The 22,906-nt window shown below is 34.7% G+C and overlaps 2 protein-coding genes across 2 annotated transcripts; both read right to left on the minus strand.

Annotated features, from left to right (window-relative positions):
* Positions 1-3,811: 3,811 nt before the first annotated feature.
* On the minus strand, positions 3,812-5,815 carry LOC143446460 (uncharacterized). Its single transcript, XM_076946095.1, has 5 exons — positions 5,673-5,815; positions 5,447-5,597; positions 5,131-5,202; positions 4,770-4,938; positions 3,812-4,672 (listed from the first exon to the last, which is right to left on the minus strand). Exons 2-5 carry the CDS (start codon positions 5,556-5,558, stop codon positions 4,561-4,563), a joined length of 465 nt encoding a protein of 154 aa, XP_076802210.1. The 5' UTR covers positions 5,559-5,597; positions 5,673-5,815; the 3' UTR covers positions 3,812-4,560.
* Positions 5,816-8,920: 3,105 nt separating this feature from the next.
* LOC143446459 (SH2B adapter protein 3-like) lies at positions 8,921-21,671 on the minus strand. Its single transcript, XM_076946094.1, has 10 exons — positions 20,854-21,671; positions 20,470-20,634; positions 20,019-20,120; positions 19,317-19,417; positions 18,899-19,004; positions 18,634-18,754; positions 16,099-16,358; positions 12,753-12,918; positions 11,708-12,466; positions 8,921-10,992 (listed from the first exon to the last, which is right to left on the minus strand). Exons 1-9 carry the CDS (start codon positions 21,556-21,558, stop codon positions 12,225-12,227), a joined length of 1,968 nt encoding a protein of 655 aa, XP_076802209.1. The 5' UTR covers positions 21,559-21,671; the 3' UTR covers positions 8,921-10,992; positions 11,708-12,224.
* Between the last annotated feature and the right edge of the window lie 1,235 nt (positions 21,672-22,906).

Genomic DNA, 22,906 nt, shown 5'->3' on the forward strand with positions numbered 1-22,906 from the left:
CATTTTTTTGTACGCATTTCAGTTATTAAACGTTCATTACATATATACTTGCCATATGTTTGTTTTGCCTCAGAAACGTTTCCTAGGCAGTAGGCAGTCTATCAAATATTTCGCCTTTAATTGTCGGAAAGGAAGAGTACGATGATTGCAAAAAGGAGCAATGCACGTCGACCTAAAACGTGGAAAGACCTTGACCCTTTGTGCTATAACGGTGAAAGGTTAACGACGGCTACCCAACACACCATGCGTTTCACGGTGATACTGTACCAAATAAGATTTTAGGAAACTTACAGAACGTGCTCGTTGTTGATAGGCACATGGACGGTTAAAATAGAACTCGGTTATAAGAAACAGCATTTTAGGGATTAAGACCCCGCTTCTGTTGCCAGAACACATCAAACCCTCAGAGTTCAAGCATTCTCCAATTTCGATGAAACTGTCCAGTAAATAAGCATGCAAAATTTAGTACACTCTGTATTTTGTCACTCTTTCGCTGTAAGCTTACTTGTTTAACTTTCAATTATAAACGTGCGTGGGATCAACAAACTTCTTATTAGTCTATACTTTTGCTGGCCAAAGCAAAAATGTTACCGGTATAACTTTTTTTAATTAGATACAGGCTAAGGCTTATAATAATTGGCGTTGGTTTCTTTAATGAAAGAAAAATGCACAATTTTTCTTAAAACAGTCCGCACAAAAAATGAATTTTTTTTTAAATTGTTGCGATTAACCATGCCTAATTTGTTTATTCAATATTTCAATGCTGTTTTATTCTCTTAGAGCTACAATCATGGAAAATTTTCATTTCCGTGTCAAAATCTTCACCTAGTAAATAACAAAAAAAGTAGTATTTGTCGTCGTGTGATCCAGTTGTTATTCAGCCCATCAAGCTGAGTGGAAAAGAGTGAAAGCACAGGAGGTTGGATGCCGGCAACTTGCTGACCGCAAGGAAGAGAAGGTTTTTCAATGATATGGCACCCAGACATCCAGTACGTTAAACATCGTAGTATGCAAAATACCGTTTATGACAATGTGTACTTGGTGGTTGTGTGATGCGACACCAGACACAAGTGCAGTAAGCTACTCAGCGATGGAGTAAAGTAAAACCATCGCTTTTTTACGGAGAGTAGCAGCCTAGTGCCCGAGCAAAAGGTATCATTTGTCTTTCCAAAGCGATCCGGGATATTCGTTTCTTGCGTAGTGACTCAAGTTGTCGACAAAACGTGAGCCAACTGTTCGAGTTCGACAAAACGTGAGCGAACTATTATTCCGACTTATTTGGGGACTGGACAGAAGAGCGCGTAGATGTTTAAGAAGGAGTGCCATCGATCCTTGTGGGATCCCGTCTTTAAGGCGTCATAGCTTGTTTCGCTTATTGTGACCTGGGGTGAAGATACTTCTCCGTTTGTAAACTAGCTCCATGGTTATACGGATTATGTACCTGTTTTGTCTGGGAGTAGACGCAGCGGCTTGCAGGCAAAGCTTCGGTGCCATACTGTATCATAGGCAGCTGTAAGTTTATGAAGTACAGCACCAGCCTTTTTGTTAATCCCGAAGCTTTTCGCGATGTTCTGGATCATAAGGGTGACCTGGAATTCAGCCAGGGGAGAAGTTGTCGATTATGGGTTCGACGCAGGGGTAGACCAAGCGTTTGCGGACTTTCAAGAGGACACACAAAAGAGACAGGGGCAACAACTCTTCGGGCCCTAAATCACGATGATAAAAGCTCTTGAAATTTTGTGACCCAGAACCTTGCTTGGCTTTGTTTGATGGAGCACAGCAGCGAAGTCATTTGGAGAGAAATGGCCAGAGATGTTTTCGCCATCAGGGGTTTCTAACCTCTAAAGGTCAGACACTTCTTTTCCAACAAGTTTGGTCCCTCTTTTCGTGTATTCCGCTATGGGAATATGGTGTGTGGATTCTAGACTGGCCTAAGCCAAGTCTAACTGTTGACTCCGAGCTAGTTATCTTGACTCCGTTGCTTTTTACTGTCTTATTTATTGCTTCTTAAATCAACACCAACTTCATAAAGTTTAGTTGTTATATTGTCCGAATAAGTTGTATCGAATTAGCAATATTTACACCATGATCCCACTTTCATAGTAATTCAGTAATAACTTCAATTTAGCAGAACAAGGGAAATAACTCAGAGAAGAGAGAATTTCCAAGAGAGCCATTTAAATCCAACACTTGTTTTATATACTAAAATATTGACCAATGAGGTAGTGCCAAATTAACTGCTATCACACGTGTACATGTGTCCATGTTATTCTAAGCTTTTCATCACAAAGAATTCAAATCGATTTTACACCAGTACAGAAAAACCACTTGACACACTTACTATATCACATATTGGTTTGAAACCACGATTGTGATTAAAGATACTAGAACAATACCTTGCTACCATAAACCACGTGTCGCATTGTACGTTATCTGAACGTTTTCAAGTACACTCAAACTTTACGCCGTGAAAACAATGCTATTTGAAACACTTCAATCTGCGTTAAATATGTCGGTTCTGAATTTCTTGTTTGAATAAGAGATTAACACGATAAATACGTCTGTTTTAACATTTACTTAATTCCAGCCAGAGAGAATGCAAAAACCGCCTTTTAAAAGTGTCAATTATAATTTGATGATATCCAAACGCCACACCGCATTCAGTCAGTTGCGTGGCGAATGTGTTGGATGAGAAAAAGCGCGGGCGTATTGAGTAAGCTGACCGGCCAGCGAAATTGTTCAAGACACTGTGAGCAGTATTGATAGTATTGAGCTTATAGGTCTGTCCACAGCGCTAGCTTCTTGGGATTGGGTCTCTGCAAGACCGAAGGGGCTGCTTTACTAGAAGCGGTATCTACAGCGTCAAGAGAAAAGAACGGTGGTAAAGGACGTGACGTGGTGTGTCACTAAGTTTTAAAGTTATAATTGCTGAAGCGATGCAATAAATAATAACAGTAGGTTGTAAGTCTTGCCAAGGTTTCTCTTTTGATATTTTATTAAAATACAGATTTAATAAAAAAAAACTAACCATTTGAGAAAATTTTCTTTTCGTTAAACTTATTCATAATTTTAATAGTTGGCAAAACCGGCAAAAAGATCTAAAAATGCGTTTTATTGATCTTGTTTTACCATGTGAACCCGAAAGAGGATCAAAATGTCATACAACAAAAGGGTTATAGGCTACTTTTATAAACGCATGTTGAGTGTTAATACGCATTTCAAATTCCGACATGATATTGTTGGAGATATTTATGACAAACTTGAATTTTATAGCCTTGCAGCGATTGAGCTCGCCTACCTCTTCAATAATATCATATCATACGACAGAAGAGATTATTACGATGAAATGTGTTCGACCCACACGTCAATAAGAGATAAGAGCTTTCAACTTATCTTGCATAGAATTTTCATTGTTAGGTTGCGTCCTTTTTAAAGTGGTTAATTTAACCTTCCTAAAAAGGTGTGAGTAACATTTTGAAGTTAACATCACGATCTTCTGTTTTTAATGTGGCCACATCAAAATTAGCATGCGATCAACTTATCAAAGAAACCTCTTATCATGTTACGTCCATTTGTATTCGTCACGTCATTGACTTTTAACGTAATCGCAAGTGTGACTCGTTTAGGCTACATATCAAAGTTTTGCACATATTGCAACTATTTTTTAGTGAAAGTGTCACGAAAAGTGATATTGAACCCCCATATTACTATGAAATTTTGTTAAATTAAGTTAAACGTTAATGTTAAATTAAGCCTTAATAGAAAATCAATGTACCAAAATACAGCAGTGAGTCATTATCACTAAAAATGCTTTGATTCAGCACAGTATATTTTCCGAAAGCGCAGTCAAAAAGTGAAAAGCAAAATTACGAAAATATTGAAGACGGTGAAATAAGTAAAAAAACAACAAACAATTTTAACGAATGTTAACTTTATACAATGACGAAAATGCGGACATAAATAAAGGATGAGGTGCTAAAATGGAATGAATGATCGCAGCTTACGTTAATAATAAAAGACTATAAAAGAGGCACACTACAAATCTAACTGTACAAATAAGGAAAATTAGCGAAAAGTAACTATCCGCTCACCAATACGTGTGTGATATAATTATATACTGTACAGTATATTAGCACAATAGGTTGGTCAGAAGAAATCATTGCACCGTTGTACGGCAATGTAAAAATAACAAACATTACCAAAACGAAACTGGCAAATGATGTACTGTATTTTACGGACCATAAGGCGCACCGGGCTATAAGGCGCATTGTCAATAAATTGCTTTGATTAGTTTTTTGTTCATACATAAGGCGTATCGGACTATAAGGGCATATGGCTATAAGGCACATGTGTTACCGTATAAAGCTCATTAAAATACGTTGTGAGCATGCGCATACGCATTATGATCCATACATTAGGCGCACCGGCTTATAAGGCGCACCGGCTTATAAGGCGCACGATCAATCTATGAGGAGAAAAAAGGATTTAAAGTGCGCCTTATGGTCCGTAAAATACGGGAATTTTTACTCGTTATACATATAACACTGAATCACGAACAAATTACCAATCTACTGTTCTATGTGTTGGTTCAGCAAAGTGCAAATGTTCCTCATTTTCACATTCTTCCGTTGTCACCAAAAGAACTAAATTGTTTTCTGCCAGCTCCAAATTACTATAAAGAGCAACAAGTATAACAGAAAGCGCACAGCGTAAAATTTGCAATGTAATCCTTTTATGCATGCAAAGATTACAGAAATCCCATCACTTACCCCCTTTTCATAATTATAATATTTTCTTGCTCATCTATAATTTTCTGGCAATCGACTGGACCATAACTGCCGGGATTTCGAAAGGGGATTCCACAAGGCATTCCAGTGATGCTGAACTCGTTAATTTTAGCATACGGCATACGTCCATTGGATTTGTGCATTGTCTCACCTGTGAAGCACCAGAGCAAAGATACCAAGGCATGCACAAACACAACTTAATATAATTAAGATGAAACAATTAGCATCAATTCTATTGTATTACATTCTATTGCTTGGAAAAATACGCAACACTAATAATAAAATTTTTTATTTCACACCGTTAGGCTAAAGAAAGACAATTTGTTGGCATAAAAAGACTTACAATATTTCTTATTAAAAATTTTTCGAACTTTCATTTGCAATTCGGTGTTTTTTTGTCTTGAAGTACTGCAAGCTGTATACAAATATATAGCATACGTTACTTCTAATGAAAATTTTTTCATACTTTATGATTAACATGATTCATGATGACACTAATATCATTCAGGTTCATATGCAAAAAAAATCTTCAATGAATTAAAGTTAAAAAATAAGTGCTATAAAAGTTCCTTTTAATATATGCTTGCAGTAAATGTAACTGTAGTTAATCATGTTCTTGCAAATGTTTAGAAATATCACAGTAAATTACATAAAATTACCTTTTCCGCAATGTAATATCTCAATAAAGCCACTTTGAACACTTGGCTCCAAGAAATATGGCCTTACATCTCTGCTTCCAAATGCATTGAATGTATCGTTAACAAATGCCATTCCACCAACGGCCACACCAATTTCCTCAAGTTCACCACACTAAAACAGGAACAAGTTACCTTTGTTTCGTGTACAGCACGGTTACACCATAGTATAATATGAACAGCAACATACAGCTTGAATTATTCGAGCAATGGCATTTTGTCTAAGTTTTTTTTTTCATATTTCCATCCATTTCATTTGGTGGCATGGAACTTTCAGAATTGAAGGTCTTTGCTTTCTCTTTCCAAACTTGTTTTGTTTGCTTCAAAAGTTCTCTCCACCTGCTACCCCAGAGTTTGAAATCTTGAAAAACAGCAATTAAAAATTAGTACAGAACATTTGAAAGCTTTATAAAAAAATGAACATAAATTGAAAGTAAGAAACACTGAAAACAGGCAAGACCTTACTTCATGCAAAACACTTTGATAACTTGTCTAAACTAGTACTTTCATTGTTCAGCTGTTAACATAGTGAAACCTTCATTTATGTAAATTTTGAAGTTGAGTAGAAGCTTACACCTCTTAAGATTTAACAGCGTCAATCAATGTTAACATCTTCGATATCTAAGGCTTTCTAATAACCAACATAACAGTAAACACATTTTTGGAAATTCATTACACACGTATCATGTGAGGTCACAAATAGCATGCACTTCAAGTCATGCATCATTCATTATGTATCATGCTCTTCACTAATCGAACTAACACTGTGACACAAGTTTCACAATCAAACCGAGAAAAAAAAATTACTACATGCAAATTTAGTAACGAACACAGTAAGCATGAAATCAATGAATGCAATTTATCAGGTGAAAAACAATGAAAATTATTTTCAGTGAGAACTACATTTGTGCATTTAACGACATAATGCTAATGACTCAATGAAGCAAGCGATCAATTAAGCAAACCAGCCAGAATATCAGACCTTGTACATATCTTAAATGAAACACATGTGATGCTGTCTAGAAGCTTCTCCCTTGAAAATTTGGGAAGAAATCATGCAACTGTATTAAAAATACCAATATTCTGTTTCTTAATGGAAGAACAAAATAGATTGTAGCCTGTGAATCTTCGTTTTCGAAAAGGTTTAACTTTTTGAACCCTTGGCCTTATCGATGCATTGTAATTGTAAATCCAGCGCTAAAACACAGCAGTTGGCAAAACGCTAGTAAACAAGCGTCAAAAGTATTTAGTAGTGGCAGTTTAACATACCATCATACAAGAGATCTGAGAAAGGGACAAACTTTAATCATTTTGTAAGATCATGCAATAAACATGCAATAACTACTTTAAGTTGGAGAGTTGTCCCGGACAAGGAACGGAGCTTTTTGTCAGCCAACAAGATTATTTTGGCGAAGACAACTGTTGCAATCTTTGAACTTAAAGTACGTAATGGCATCTTTCAACCAGAGTTCTATCATAATAGCCTACTTCAAGCGGAAATTACAGCATAGAGTTACAGTAATGAACTGTAACTTGTTTGTAAAGCAGGGAGTGCAGTTCTACAGCTTGCGGTAATACTGAAAGAGCTGATAACTACAGCAAGTATGAATTATGGCAAATAAAACTTTAATCTACGATGAATCACCTTGATTTGGTTTTTACTTAAACCAGTATTAATGGTTGCTTCATTGAGGTGCTCTGACTTTGCAGTTCTCATACCTTTTGTTTCCCACAAAGATATAAGCATATCCCGTTGGCTTTGTGAAATGTCCTTACTGAACAATGCAAATCAAATTATTAATAAGTGAGACACAAAAATATTTTTTTTTAAATTGAAAATACAGGTTGTCTGTATCTACACGAAATATCTTACGTCCATCTGGACGGCAATTTAGAATAGCGTTTTATTAACACTTTTAGTGACTTGTATGCAAATAAACAGAGTGACATGAAAAAAATGCCATACTAACAATTACTTATTTATGACCAAAGATCGAATTAAATATACAACAGATATATACATATAAGTTAGCTATTATACATGAAGAACTAACCGAGATCTTCTAGTGCTTGCCATGTTACTCAGAAAAGAGCAAATAGTACGACAAAATTTTAACAATTTTACAAAAATTAAAACATGCAATAAACTAAACTGTTTGGATAAAAATTAGTTTTGTAAGAAGTAATCACCACTCAATATGAATTAAGAATAGAACATACACACATAAAGATAGTCATCCTAATAAATAATATAACTTAGGGCACATGTTGCAATAAAAGCAAACGCTCAACACTAAAGTCTTACAGATGTCAAAAATTTACTGTGCACAGATATGATTTTCTTGGTGCTTGGTAATCAACAGTAAGCGCCATATTTCAACTGCAACTCCTTTTCAAATCATAAAGGCTTCAAAGATTATCAAGAAGTTTGGCCAACCCTTTTATGTATATGGTACACGTAAGTCTTTTCCTACAGCACTATAGTATTACAATATCACAATGTTCTTTAGGCTAATAGCTTATATGCACATACTTTGATGTGAATTAAACACTTAATCTGTGAGGTCATTGTCTGTCTCAGCAAAACCAAGTTATGGGCATTGATGCTATAAAAATGTAAAAATATAAGCGATAGTAGCTGTGACATGAAATGACAAATGTTCCAAATCAATATACTTGATATTTGTTTGTAATAAGCGATTGTTTTTCGGAGTAAATAGCCATTTATCTGCACAACTTCTTTGACCAGATTTTTGTTTAAATAGGCCATTCTTGAATGCAGTTGAGAATAAATTGCCAACATTACTGTTCAAAGTGGATGGCTTTTAAGAGGTGGCAAGTTGTTTACAAGCACTTGTTGTTTACAAGCACTTTTAAGAGGATGTTTTAACTAAAATCCATTATATCATATATATTGTAGTAACCGGTGCCCTTCAAAAACTTTGCTAATCGTAACTTTCTTAATTGAAATGTTTGGTCTGAAAAGCATACAAAGTAGGTGGCTTCAGGAAGAAATTGAGTTTTATTTTGAAAACGTTACACCAAAATGAAGTGCTGTTTTCAATCCTCGCAGAAAAGCAATCGTTTAGACAACAACAACCTTTTATTTGTCGTAATTTTGATGGCAGCCACTTGAGATGGTTGCTTTCGCATGGACTAAGATTCAAATCAAGAGCACTAGAGCCAAAGTACACATTTCAGTAATAACTCTAAACATTCTCTTGGAAAGGTAGAACAAATCTTACTGACACTTTTTAGTCGGAGGTAGTGGTATATTTTGAAATAATTTGAAGAATATGTAAAACAGATAATAAAAAAGTCAAGACAGGCTTCAGAATTTCATGGTCCCAAACTAGGGTAAAGTTGGTACAACAACAACAAAGGTCAGTAAAGGGGTACACATGAAACGTTTCCAAATTAAACAACTTCATGCATTATGTATTTACTTCCAAGTGAAGTTTCTCCCAAAATAGCCAAGTTTCAGTCATTCACAATGTGCATCAAACAGAAGATTTCAGCTGGCAAACAATGTTTGGTGGTGGATAATGTTGCATTCCAAACAAATTAAAAAATTTAAATAGTTTTAATTTAAGAATTTAAAATACGAAATCAAATCAAAATATTCTACTGTTGACAATAATTATTACCATCAAAAAAACTCTGCATAATCTAACAAAACCTTCTTTTGTCTTAAGTTAAAAAGCAATGAAGCACATTCAAAAGTAATCAATTTCGCTAAGCGCAGCATCTTACATCGATCAGCAGAAAAATTCTCGGACAGCAGTTTTTGCCACAGCGTGTGCTCTGACTTACTCTGACTGCTGGTTGGTCACTATGTTTTGTTGTCTCAATTTAAATTATTTTCTCCTAATCTCACTTGATGCCACTACTAACAGCATGATCTGCATATCAACAAGCACTTCCCAAATGTCTGCGTTGATGCCTGTCCTTTTTGGGTACGTTTGAAAACATCCCTGATGTGTAGTGCGGTACGAACTACACAGTATCGCTTAGTGGCTTGTTTACCATAGAAGGTCTTGAAGTATATCAGCATTCTTGCTGTGACTCACATGACTGAGTAAGCGCAAACAATGTCAACAGAGCAAGTTATGTATGCTGAGCGAGTCCCCGGCAGATATGGACCTTGCCTCATGACACATGACTGTGATAATGACAGCATCTTTGCCAATAGACTAATTGTTCTTAATGAATCGAGATAAATAATTATTATTAATTACCCATCACAGTTGAGCCAAGTGGTGAGTGAACTTAAATAACGACCCACCAAGAGATCGGGTACTCGGCCAAAAATTGGGAAACAGTGAGCTGACCCTTGGCCAATGCATATATCCAAAATTGGAGAATAAAGCTACCAATGAGTGTTAGCATCCATTTACCCTAACACCAAGGTAGCAAAACGTGAGCTTAAAGCTAACATCAACAGCTCACCTTGTGACACCTTGCAGAAAATTTAAATCTTTGGTCAAAAAATGACTAATGGGCATTGGGCACCAAATCTACACTGTTATAGTAAACAGCGTCCTGTGACTGGATGTAGACCTATAGGACCCCACAGCATGACAATTTTTCTGTTTTTGTGAGCATTGAACCTGCTGGGCTTCAGTGCGATAGAGTCACTCCTTACCTTGCACATTATGAAACGGAGCCACTCTGATTGCTCCTCCCGAAACTATTTGCCTCAGCAAAAAAGCAAGCCGGATAAATAAAATCAAGATACCCATTGCTCACTGGCTCTACACTGCTAAGGATGGTGTGGGGGACTTAATTGCCTGCTATCTGGAGATGGTTGTTTCTGCTCAACCCTGTAAAAATAGGGAATGGCAAACATTGTAACTTGTGAACGTAGCACAAAGAAGATTGCAAAATAAAGATTACAACATATCCAGCTATTGTATCCCCACGTTCCCCATGGAATACATAGTCATCAATTTTTGGATGGCAGCATTACCCAGTTGTTACTTGACTCAAGCTCAAACATCTAGTTTGTGTTGCCAAATAACATCTTGCTCAGAGGAAGCAGGCTGATGGTAAAACAGGGATATTTTTACACAAGACATTTATTTTCTAGAGGCCGTTTATTATCATTTTTAATTTGTAATAATCTGCAAACTCATGAATGCATATAATCGACAAATAGCACTCTTTGAGAACGATTGAAACCTTCGTTTGTTGAAAGTCAAGACAAATTAAATGATTGCCTTTTGCTTATGATCTGCATATCAGATGGATTTCCTTTTTGGAATACTACAACGTTAAGTTGCTCATTCACTCCACTCAGGATTTCGAAGTTCTCTGACAATCACACAAGATCACTGTACTCTGCAAGCTCGTTATGTAAGAAAGCAGCAATGTTGAGTAGTAGCCAGCTTTGTAGCCGAATGGTTAGAGCTGGCAATTAGGCAGTGTTCACTATCCAGTAGCACTACCATTGTTATGCCCTTGGGGTATTACCAATGCTTGCTCCAGTTCAGTGCTTCTGATAAACATACCTAAATTCAAGCAATAAAAAACATATGTGTATCATTCCAAACTTGCTTGAGAGCTAGCCAGATAAGTGGGGCTGGAGCAATTAAAGATTACCACAAAGGTTAATGGAAGCGAACTAAAATGACATATGAAGTTATACTTCTATCCTAGCCGCCAAATAAAGAAAATCATGTTGATTGCTGTGAAACGCTTTGACCTTATGCCACAGCAGTGGTATGCCACGTGTATATAATTGATGCAATCAGACCAGCTTGAAGGCAAAACTATTTCAACCTGATGCTGAATAAAAGCACCATGCAATTACCACAATTCAATTTAATACATTGCATGAGCACTGCAAACCCGAAAAAGTGACTTTTGGCTACTAGAGTACCGGTCTATCGTTGGCTGGATTGCCAGTTCAAACACCATTGTGCATTGCACTGTGCAACAATTAAGCAGTCTTTAGAACTTGCTTGGATTCTACATTCAGTAAGTAAGCATGCAGCTATTCCAGTGCCTAGAAGCCCGAGGTAGATAACCTATATCTTGTCTACGAAACAGGACCAATTAAGCAGCGTTAATGCCAGACACACCAAACGCATGAAAGAACTGAAATCGAAAACTAGGCTATTTTGTTCATTTCAGCCTTTTCAGATTTTTAGTAAGATCCGTTTATAGTTTGTGCAAGGCATTCCAACGTGCATCAATCACTATACAAACCTTATCCATACATACCGGTATAGATCTCAGTAGTCTTCAACAGTAGCCTAACAGTAGCCTAAGCCATCCAATCGTACCGTACGATGACCAGCCACAGCAGTTCGACTGGATTACTTATTCGACCTATCGCTCGGTTGGATTACTCATACCAACACGATTAGCCTTCCAACAATTATTTTAAGAGATGGAAATATTCTTTTTAGCCCATACGAATGGGTAATCCGTGCAATCTTTTTTCCCTTTCCTATGGGCTAATCCTTGACGAAGCGGGTGTATTGCCAGTAGATATAAATGTATTTAACAAGGAAAAGTAGGAAGTTGTTATAAATACACCTTGTAAATATGAACAAACACACTGTAAACTTGTTATGCACCAACAAATGACATCAACAGTATAACACCTTCGTAAATTCAAAGATTAATCTGTTGCTCGCACCAACACCTTAACAGACACAAATAAAAAAAAGATTTAGTCATTATAACGTTTACTCCACAATTTAAGCACCAAATTTAACTTGAACTGTGTCGATATCTAGCTGAAAGCATACTGGTTATCAATAGCTCTAACATGATTATTTGCAGAAGACAATTCATCATCTTCTACAAGCTGGGTTGTACCCTGGTTGACTGGAGATATGTCAGGTGTTTGTATGCTTGAAGCAATAGATTCTGACACACAGTCAATATTTGTTCTGACAGAAGATGCACCTTCAGCAGTGGTTTGGTCAGGGAAGGAAGGTTCAGTATTTTTTTGCATTGTAGGCAGTTTTAACTCTAGAAAATCAATTCCAAGTAATGCATGAGCAATTTTAAGCATACAGGTTAGTGTGCGCAGAATTAAAATCAACGTCTTCAAGTTTTTCTGTTTTATATGGACACATAATGTATGTACAATTCCAACAAACTTGGTATGAAATTTCGCAAAATATGGATGCAACATTGCCATGTTTCAGATTTTAATGAAGTATGTAGCTCTTTGAAACAGATAATGTAATGAAGTTATGTAAAAAGATAGACGGTCCTAGTAGTTACCCTGGTAAAATGAACAACTTGCACTTACTGCAGGCTTCATTAATAATAAAATCTGTTAGATACACATGAGTTGTTCCACCAGATTCCAATGGGATAGGATGGGTTCGAAAATGTTGTAACATGTCAAGAACTGATTTGAATTTTAGATGTTGAACACGACACAAGCCATCAGTATCAATTGTAAGACGCAAGTGCTTCAAGTAAAAGCAAAATATACATAGCATAATTACTTCTACGAGCTACAAATTTTTCAAAATACATCATTGTAACTAGCCAGTATCTTATTTCTGTTTTATCATATAGTGCATATGCATATTTCAGGCCAAGGCAGCTCAATGCTTTTAAGTATACAATCATAAAAATCTAATTCTAAAGAAAAAGTTTTATTTATTTTATAACATTGCAGACACAGCCCCTTTAGAAATTCCTGGCTATGCCTGGTAAGGCCACTTATTTACTGGTTTGTAGGATTTAACACAAAAACAAAAATTGGATACGAATCTTTTAAGATTCGGCTCTTGGATTCAGTGTACATCCCTACTTCGAAGTCACATCTTTTGCACCATATTTTCACTAAAACGTTGTTTGTTGGAAGACATAAAAAGACAAACACGAAATACATATATTTGCAATATCGAAGTAGCCTAATTTTACTTCAATATTGTATGTTCTACTTGACAGTAAAAATGTATGCGGCTTGTTTTGCCCCATATTTTTGTCTTAGTTTTAAAGCGTCCTTTTATGTTCGAGATAAACAGCCGATTTTGTTGTTAAGTGAGGTTTGACCGCATTGTCGAAAAAACATAGTCAAATCTGGAAAGTGGGGCAAGTCAAAATTTATCTGTAAAACTAAACTAACTTTACACAAGCTTTTTTACCCAATGCCAGTCAATCAAAAAAAAAAACATAAAATCAGTTCCTGCAGAGCAATTTGGCATGTAACTCATTATTTTCTGATCTGTAACAATGTAATTGATGGAATAACTTTTAAATTCCATGATAATAATCTTTGAACACACGTCTTTACTACATGAAAACGTTAGCTGAAAATATTGAATTATTAAAGCTAGCTGAGCCTACCAATGAGTACTATAGATTTATCTCAAATGAGTAAAAACTATTGAAAAAATCATGTTAATGAAGCCTATAATGACGCCTTTTTGTAAAACACGCGAAAAAGTTCAGAGCCAAGTATCGTTGACAAAACTTAAAACACATTATTATTTCCAGTCGATGTGTGTCTGGTATTGTACATGTTTCATATAACTACACATGATCGAAACACCGATGATGTCGTATAGGTGAAATATATATATTAAGGTAATAGAATTATTCATATTTAGGTCATGTTTAAAAACTTAAATAGACTAATACCATTCTATACCAACCAAAACTAAATTTGCAAACCATTTTTTTGAACACTTTAACTTTCTGATCCCGCTCATTAGAACCAGAGATTTCATTCAAAATTTGCTAAATTTGGGAATTGTCCCAAGCCGAAAATGTTGAAAACCTTAGATTCAACGCACCGTGAGGAATTTACGGTATTCTTTGTTTAATATTCTTGTAAATATGATATCAGTAAGCATCTTTAAAAGTTGTTGTATTTAGTTAAATAAGCAGGATTGTACTTTAAAAAAATTACACACTTTGGCCAGTATACCAAACTTTGGATTTTGTTCGTTATAAATGTACGGATTTGAAGCCCAATTTGCTGCTTTCATAATACTTTAAATATCTATAAACAGCACTTGATAAACGCAAAACACAAGATGATAAAAAATGGTTACAAAGCTTTTGCCAGAAATTCAATCCGACAACATAATATATAGTTTTTAGATCAGGAATAGAGACCTTTCTCTTTTCAAAAACTTTGCAACTTAACTTCTTCTGCTGTTATTGCGTATGTTTCTAAATTTATTGAACTGTCAACATAAAGAGAAGCTCGTGATCAAGAAGATTTTATTTATGTTAATGCAATTATCAGCAACGATGTTTTCAGAAATAAACCTTTCTAGCCCTCATCAACGGTTTCCAGCAAAATAATGGAACTTATACCATGATAATGTAATGCAGATCGTGGTTTTAATCTGGATCTTTTAAGCGCTGAAACTGGACCACAGATGTATAAGAATGATGTAAATTTGACTGCGTTTTCCTGTTTGTATTACGCGTTATTTTCAATGGAGGTGTGTGTTTTAGCCTACTGGTATGTATTGTGTTTGGATTCCGGAATTAGTTTTGTCTTCCGAAACCCGGGATTTTGCTATTTGGACAAGTGCAACCTTAAATCGGGTTGTTAGGAAGTGCAGTGGTGATAAATTGTTCAGGAGTTTTTTTTATTTATATAAATACAGTATATATATATGTAGTTCAATAGTTAAATGGTGTAAATCTTGTGATTGTGGTAAGTATCAAAGTTGTAGCAACAACCAGTACGCGAGTTGCTATAATATATTCCAACAGATCTTGAAGTAACTTTGCTACTTAAGATATGGTTACTTTCAATTAAAAAAAATAAATCGTACAAAAATTCCCTTTTGGCCCATAAACCTTTTGGTATTATACTGTACAATAGGAATTACCTGCTCAGTAATATGTGGTACAGTCCTATTTCGATGAATGCATGAAAAGAATTTAATCAAACCTCAGAGAATATTAAACTGATCTAAGTGAATCTCAGTTAATATTAGTTGAGTAGCCCTGATGTAATGGATAGTACTACACAGCATGTGGCAAAAATGCATTTCCTATATGCAAAACGAAGAAGTTTGACTAACAATGGACTAAGGTATGATCATGTAATTGCTTGTGTAAAATTTGAAAAACTCCATGCAGGATTATTTGAGTATATAATCACTTTTTTGTAATTTCCTTAAATAATAAAGCAAAAACTATGTTAAATGTTCGAACAAATTTTCACATGTAAGCATCTCACTCACTCTTGTCTCACTTTTTTAAACGATGTGACATCTCTGACTGTGCCTACAACAGAATTAAGCTTTGATAAAAACATTTAAAACACTTTAACGTTTGATCAACGATTTTGGAAATCTACAGGGATTTTTCCATATTTATGATCAGTCTCAAAACTTTGAAGTGTAAACAAACATAATTGATCGATCGAAGACAAGGTAATTCATTGACCAAAATTTGAAGAAAAAAAAGGAATTGATTTAATTTTCAAATACCCCTCAAGCCCTCAAATGATCTTTCCAAAATGATCTAAGGAATCTAGTATTACAAATGTATCAATATATGTCTGTTAGAACATGATGTATCTTAAGATTTTTGCTGTAATATCACAACTTTTTATCTGAAAATTTTTTTTTATACATAATTACACATGCTTCAATGCTCAACATCACACTTACTTTTGCACGACCCTGAAAGTTAAAGGTCAAAACATGACCGCATTGACGTGTTTCAGACTGACGCATCAAGAACACCCCATGTCTGCCACTTAAAACAAGCTGAGCTGCTCTTAGCCTGGTCAACATCCCATGAAACCAAGGAAAGGTTTCCAGGTCAACAATACTGAATTGGGTAAATGATTGGCCTCCTTTACTTTCATCCTCATCACCACCTCCACCACCAAAGTCAACGTGGGTCATGGTCGATTCCCAGTCTCCAACTTAGGAAATACAAAGCACAATTACTTTTAAAACAGCGTTCTTCCTAATTACATGTGCTAGCAATATAAACCCTTCATTTAAGCAATTTCACTACAAAAATTCCCCTTGCGTGGAAAGCCGTGCAAAACAGACATAAACGAACCTTCATGTAACATGTATAAGGTGATTGATTATAAATGTCGTAGTATTTAATGAGAAATGAAATGCTAATTAGGTTGTTATTTGTGTAGGTTCAAAGAATAACATTGTTTACTACTGTCAGAAATTAAATCGGCTTTGTGGGCTTTAGAATTTGCCACAAGCATTGTCAGACATGGTATCATATTGTTCAAATAGTACATGCTATCATGTTGTGTTTAACTTTTTACTGTAACTTTTGCCTGGCTGTATCTTCAAAAACATAGAAAAAAAATAAATGAAATCTAAAAAAGGGGCAATATAAAAATTTTTCAATAATTTTCAGTTTTTTATCAGTGTGGATTAGTGAACTAAGAAATTTAAAAACCATCAGAAAGTTGAGATCACTTTGTAATTTTCTCTGTTTCAGTTCCAAAAAGTCAAGATCTATCTGCAAATGCTGTTTTGAACCAACTTAAGGTCAAAACTATTCTTGGAGTTTAAAGTTGTTACGAGAAAAAAAGAAAACATTATTTTTCAAACTGAGCGCCCCTTTTAAATTTTTTTAAACTTAAGTGACTAATTCAGCAAAAAACGTATGTGGAAAATAGCTCATTTATTGCAAGGATTCTGTGCATTTCAATCCAGGTATATGCTAGTTTATCTGTTTACTGTCATTGTCATTTAAAATACAACCGAGAATGTGATGATAGAGACAATAGAAAAGTGAGTCTAAATGCCCATTGTTTAGCTGACTGCTTCAACGTGTCTCAACATATACCCTACCTACTTCAATTTGCTAAAAGTTCTTTCATGGATAGAGAAACTGCAAGGCAGCCATAATCGCTTCAAACAACTTTCAGCTTTCTCAGTTTGAAAAATAATGTTTTTTTTTCTCGTAACAACTTTAAACTCCAAGAATAGTTTTGACCTTAAGTTGTTTCAAAACAGCATTTGCAGATAGATCTTGACTTTTTGGAACTGAAACAGCGAAAATTACAAAGTGATCTCAACTTTTTGATGGTTAACTTTTCTAAAAAGTTTTTAAAACATCACCAGCAAAACTGGTGATCAAAATGCTATAAAGCCCACCAGTCCAAAGGTTGACGTGGAAATTCAAATTTGATTAACTTCACTCTACCTAATGAATTTTACAATACACAATGCAAGTGTAGTTGGATATATTAGGCAGTCTTAAAATGACGGTGTTCAAAATCACAAAAGGAATGGTTGATGGCGGGTCTTTCTAGTTCTGAATGAAAATGTTTATTATTAATTATTGCCATAGGGGTCAATTCTCGGGGGGGTAATGCAGGACCAGTCCAAGCAAACGCGGAACCCAATTCAAGAAATGATGCCTGATGGCGGGGTTCCTTGAGATTTTAAATACCTTTATTTAATAATAACAATAATACTTATGAAAAACAAATAACACCCTGGTGCAAATCAGCTCAAAGCAAAGTTTTGCTTTGTTACATATTCTCATCAGAGTATTTTCTTTTGAGAAAAATATGAACAATAACACTGATATTTGGAAAAGGCTATATTGTTATTTTTATGCTAAGTAGTGCAGAGCCCAATGCAGTTGCATCGCTCACATTGGCCTAAAGTCAGCCTTGTATTATTTATATATGCTACGTTCACTGTTTTCCACCAAAACTTTGTTGTTCACATTTTTAACACGTAATCTAAGCATATTGGCAAAGATTCAGTCAAGCAGCCAACCCAAAAAATTTTCTAAACTTCCAGTAGGTTAATCTGTAATAGTGCTTTCGGCATTACGACGCTGTGGATTCGATGGAAAATCGAACTCAAGGCTTTAGGAAACGATAAGTTACCCAAACTTACTAAAAGTGGTTAAAAATATCCACAAGACTGACTCCGTAACCCAGTTTAAGAACCACTGCCACAATGAGTGATGTTTTAGACCAATTTTAAAACAACCAGTACTGTTGATGGTCAGGAATCGTCAAAAGCACTGAGATGATTCAAAATTTTACGAGAGAAGTTAGGTAAAGTTTTTCCTGTGTAGTTTAATACATGATTTTTTGCCGAGACCAGTTAAGTTGTAACTTGAATTGAGCAAAGTTAATGAGTTTTCACTGTATTTTGTTTTACTCTTGCTGACTGACAGTTTTGCTTTATGTGTTGTCCTACATTTGGCCAATGTTGAGCTGATTTTTGAAGGATCGTGAGACTCATCAATGAAGCTGCCTCTTTCCACAGCGTGCGCAGTCTTAGTTGAAACGGAATTGGACGGAAAATCAAATCCAGAGACCTGCAAAATTTTTGACATTTCAAAACAAATGGAAATAGTTTCGGGGAGATGTTAAGACTTTTCCAAAACACTGGTACGTCACATTAGAAAAAACACAGCACATTGAAAAGTATATATATGCATAAACTTGGTTGGATGGATCACCTGCTGCCCAGATTCATCATTTGCATTATCTATTCCAGAATCAGGTGGTGATTCTCTTAAACATTCAGGTAAGAATGGATGTTTATCAATCGCATATGCCTGCAATCTAACGAATTAAATAACATTTTTTTTAAAGAAGTTAACATGACTAATTTAAACTGTTGTCTTCTAATTTCACACGTATCATTAAATATTGTATAATCACAATATATTTAAGCATTTTTATTACGAACACTGCTTAATAAAAGTCTTGAATATGTTTGGAATACCTTTGCATGTAATGGGTACCTATCTGTTATTCACTTGGACTAAATGTGATGGGCAATAAACACATTACAATAGTTCAAAATTGTTTCAAAATAGTTTTCAAAGTAATTTAAAAATACATATTATTTAAATGTATATGAATTGCATTTACTTTTTGTATCCAGCCTTTGTACTTAATTCTTCAATGTCAGAGAGCCAGGCAACAAACTCCATGTGACGAGACATTTTAATAATATATTCGGTTGAGGTTGTCTGCAACAGTGAAACTGATTATGATATCAGTGAAATGCACTGGTTAATAGTATTATAAAGTGGCCTGCTAATATAATAGCATATTTAAGCCTGTCATTAAAGATCAATAATTACATAAAAAAGGAAGATAATGTAGCCAAAAAGTGATAAAGAATTGCCAAAGTAAAACCTTAAGGTAAACCTTCTGTCATAAATCATAGAGTTGAATTTTCTGGAAATATCAAAGTAGATGTACTTATAATAACACATCAATTAAAATGTGCACGTGTAACTTAATCGAAGAGATTAAAATCATAATTGACAACTGTTCCGGCAATTCAAGTTTGCGTTTAATACCAAAACACTTATTATAAGTGGCAAAGGTATTTATTACTAAAAGACGAACATGATTTCCTGGGCTAAAGTTTTATAATTGCCTATGATTAATACAAGAATGAATGACATTGGAAGATATGTTTTATGGTCATGAACATGCAATCTATACATAGGCGAAGTACAGAAATGATTATTATTACAGTGGGCACAAGCACACATTTTGAAACTGGATAGTCAAAATTTGAAATGTATAAGATTTGCAATCATACACATTTATTTAACTTACTTTAATAACAAATGTGTAATGACTATCTGGCATTTCTAGAGCAGTAGTTGGCCTAACTTCAGAAATATCTTCACCTTCAATTATAATCTTTGGCTTGGTAACCTGCAACAAGACTCACGAAAGGTGATATATCATAAAACTCTTTATAATCCAATTAAGTTCACTTTAATCCTACTCAAACACTCTCTAGATAACAGCTCTTTTACTGAAATGTATTTTGTAATTACAAATGGGAAATATGATCTGTAGCTATAGATAGATCATAAAATAATCTTTTGTTGAGCTTTTTATTTCTAAATTCAGAAGGATTTTTAATATATATTAGGTGTTATTGACTTATGGTGTGCTATAAATATACCTGCAATTTTTCTGCTATTTCAAAATTAATATACTCTCAATTACGCATATTATAATAATATCATGTAAGATATGGTATTTATATGAAACAAACCTTGCAGGGGGAATATATTTCAATATTATAATTCTGGCTGACTTGACGAAGAACAATGCGAGCCCTTTGGAATAACAATGGGTCACCAATATTATTTGAATCCACAATCATATAACTTGCAGTATTGTCTGCTTTAACAGAAGTTTCACTCAAAGGCTTCTCGATCTGTGATAAAGTACCAAACACGTAATGCATCAAAAATTATCAGAGTATTCTAACAAAGCAATTAAAATATTCACAAGCATCCAAGACTCTGTAAAGAATGCAATGCGCATGTAGAAAAAAGTAGCAAATCATGTTAAGTTTGTAAAAATAACTTTATCTGTATTGTGCAAATAGCAAAAAAATCGGCAACAATGAAGCTTAAGGACTTTATTAATTTACCTTTGCAGTGTGACCTGCACTCCCTCGCCGCAATCGATTTATAACACTTGATACAATGTTTCCTCCTTTATCAGAAGACTCTTTTGATGAAACAACTTCTTCCTGCGACTGTGCTTTTCCATCATCTTTGCCAATACCTCGAAATGAAAATCCTCGCCTTATTTTATTCCTGCTTTTTTTGCTTTTTGTAGATAAATGTTTATCAGCAACATCGTTGTTGCCAGATGACAATCCAACGTCATCAGCACTCATTCTTCTATCCTTTGTGGCATTTAAACACATCCCTAATTGTAAACCATCATTTGAGATCTTCACTGTGCCATTTGTATTTGATGCTTGATATGATTGCTCACTTTCATCATGCTGACTTGTTAAATGCCGATTGTGCATTTCTTCTTCAGAATTTTCGGCAACAGGCTGTAAAGTTGAAATAGCGCTTGAGTCTCTTCTAGACATCTGTCGACTTTCATTTTCATAACTTTCTCGAAAGTTATTAATGTATTTTTCATATGCGGTTGCTAATAAATTGGTTTGAAGCATGTATCCATTACTTTCTTTTAAAACATTTCTGATTGCAGTGATCAGATGATGAGCATTGGCATATGCATGTGTTTCACACAATTTAGCCAATTGCCAATCATTAGTAGCAACAGAGTCGTTTATAGGCATGTGATTGACACCATTAACATTTCCTTGATCACTCATGTTGTAAAAATACCGGCTTGCAGGTGACTTTCTGAAATTTCAGGTCAGTGCCAAATATTTTACACATAATCTTTTTTATAATCCTACAAATATATACCTATATTTTATCAATAACCAGTGTGGAACCATGAAATTAAGCAAACAAACTCTATAGGCTAAGATAATTGGTACCACGTAACAACCGTCATACAAGTTGGTAGTAACCAAAAGTTAGGAAGAGAACTTAAGTTACGCACAATGTATATATGTATGTTATAACTTAAAACCTTGGGCTATGCACAAGAATTTAATCACTCAAACAAGGCACTAAAATTAAATGTGTATTGTAACCAAAAACTTTGCACCAAATGCTTTATCATTATATAAGCAATGGATAGCTCATGAAACAATTAAAAAAGGAAAACTCCAATAAATCTGAATTTGTTGTTTATATAAACGACATCATTTATAAAACCAAAATGGCAAGTTCATTGTCATACAATCCACTGAACACTGATACAGGTAGAGTGATATTGCTTATTGTTAATGCCCAAAGTTATTGTCTTTTTTAAGCTACAGCTCTAAAAAATTTAAGACCTCTGATGCTACAATACATCGCAATAAGTGTGTCATATCTTGTTGTTACTTCTACTTTTTTCAACAGCAGACTTTAAAAACAAAATATATTTTAATACCTCACTGCTATAGTAGATATAGAATTCTTATCATTTTGGCATTTTCGTACGGTTGTTTATGACTATGCATTTTTTAATCTAATAACTTGCATTTCTGTAATACACAAATGGACAAGAAAAAGTCAAGTGCCGATAGCTCAGCCGTAAAAAAACAACTTGAAAACATTTCAAATTTAAAATTATTTCAACATCAAGTTTATATATTTGAAGTAACTAAAGACTAGTTTAGAGGAGCAAGCAATCTATGGTGCAAACTATCTTTCTGCAGGGTAATCAAATACTAGGGGGCTACACTTATTGTTTTGGATATGTTGTGTTACTGGCAGTATTGCTTTCAAAATAACCTGGTTAAAATTAGGGATGTGCAGCTACGAACACAAACCCGAATATACTCAGCAAATATTATAGATATTCATATGAATAATGTACACTATTCATTTAGGAATCCGATTTATGAATGATTATAACGTTAGCGCTCCATCAGGGGAAATTTTACATCAAGCTAAGCATAAATCGTGTTAATTAAATCTCAATATTTGATCCATAGTCTGACTTGTTTTATTAAATCAGAAATTTTCGTTCTATAACATCCATATATTGTTGTAGTTTGCAAACTTGCAGTAAAGCAAAAATGGATCATGTGTTTATGGTATATATTTCCACTGCATAAGCAC

This window comes from Clavelina lepadiformis, chromosome 2 (assembly GCF_947623445.1).
Source record: "Clavelina lepadiformis chromosome 2, kaClaLepa1.1, whole genome shotgun sequence".
NCBI lineage: Eukaryota > Metazoa > Chordata > Ascidiacea > Aplousobranchia > Clavelinidae > Clavelina > Clavelina lepadiformis.

What these genes read in the sequence shown, in the direction of transcription:
- LOC143446460 (XM_076946095.1), bottom strand. Translation starts at nt 5,558, where the DNA reads ATGGCATTTGTTAACGATACATTCAATGCATTTGGAAGCAGAGATGTA. An exon ending in GATATTACATTGCGGAAAAG is followed by an intron (nt 5,203 to 5,446) that starts GTAATTTTATGT and finishes ATTTGTATACAG; the next exon opens with CTTGCAGTACTTCAAGACAA. An exon ending in AATTTTTAATAAGAAATATT is followed by an intron (nt 4,939 to 5,130) that starts GTAAGTCTTTTT and finishes GGTGCTTCACAG; the next exon opens with GTGAGACAATGCACAAATCC.
- LOC143446459 (XM_076946094.1), bottom strand. Translation starts at nt 21,558, where the DNA reads ATGAGTGATCAAGGAAATGTTAATGGTGTCAATCACATGCCTATAAAC. An exon ending in ATGATGAATCTGGGCAGCAG is followed by an intron (nt 18,755 to 18,898) that starts GTGATCCATCCA and finishes AAAATTTTGCAG; the next exon opens with GTCTCTGGATTTGATTTTCC. An exon ending in ACTTTCAGGGTCGTGCAAAA is followed by an intron (nt 12,919 to 16,098) that starts GTAAGTGTGATG and finishes TTTTACTTGAAG; the next exon opens with CACTTGCGTCTTACAATTGA.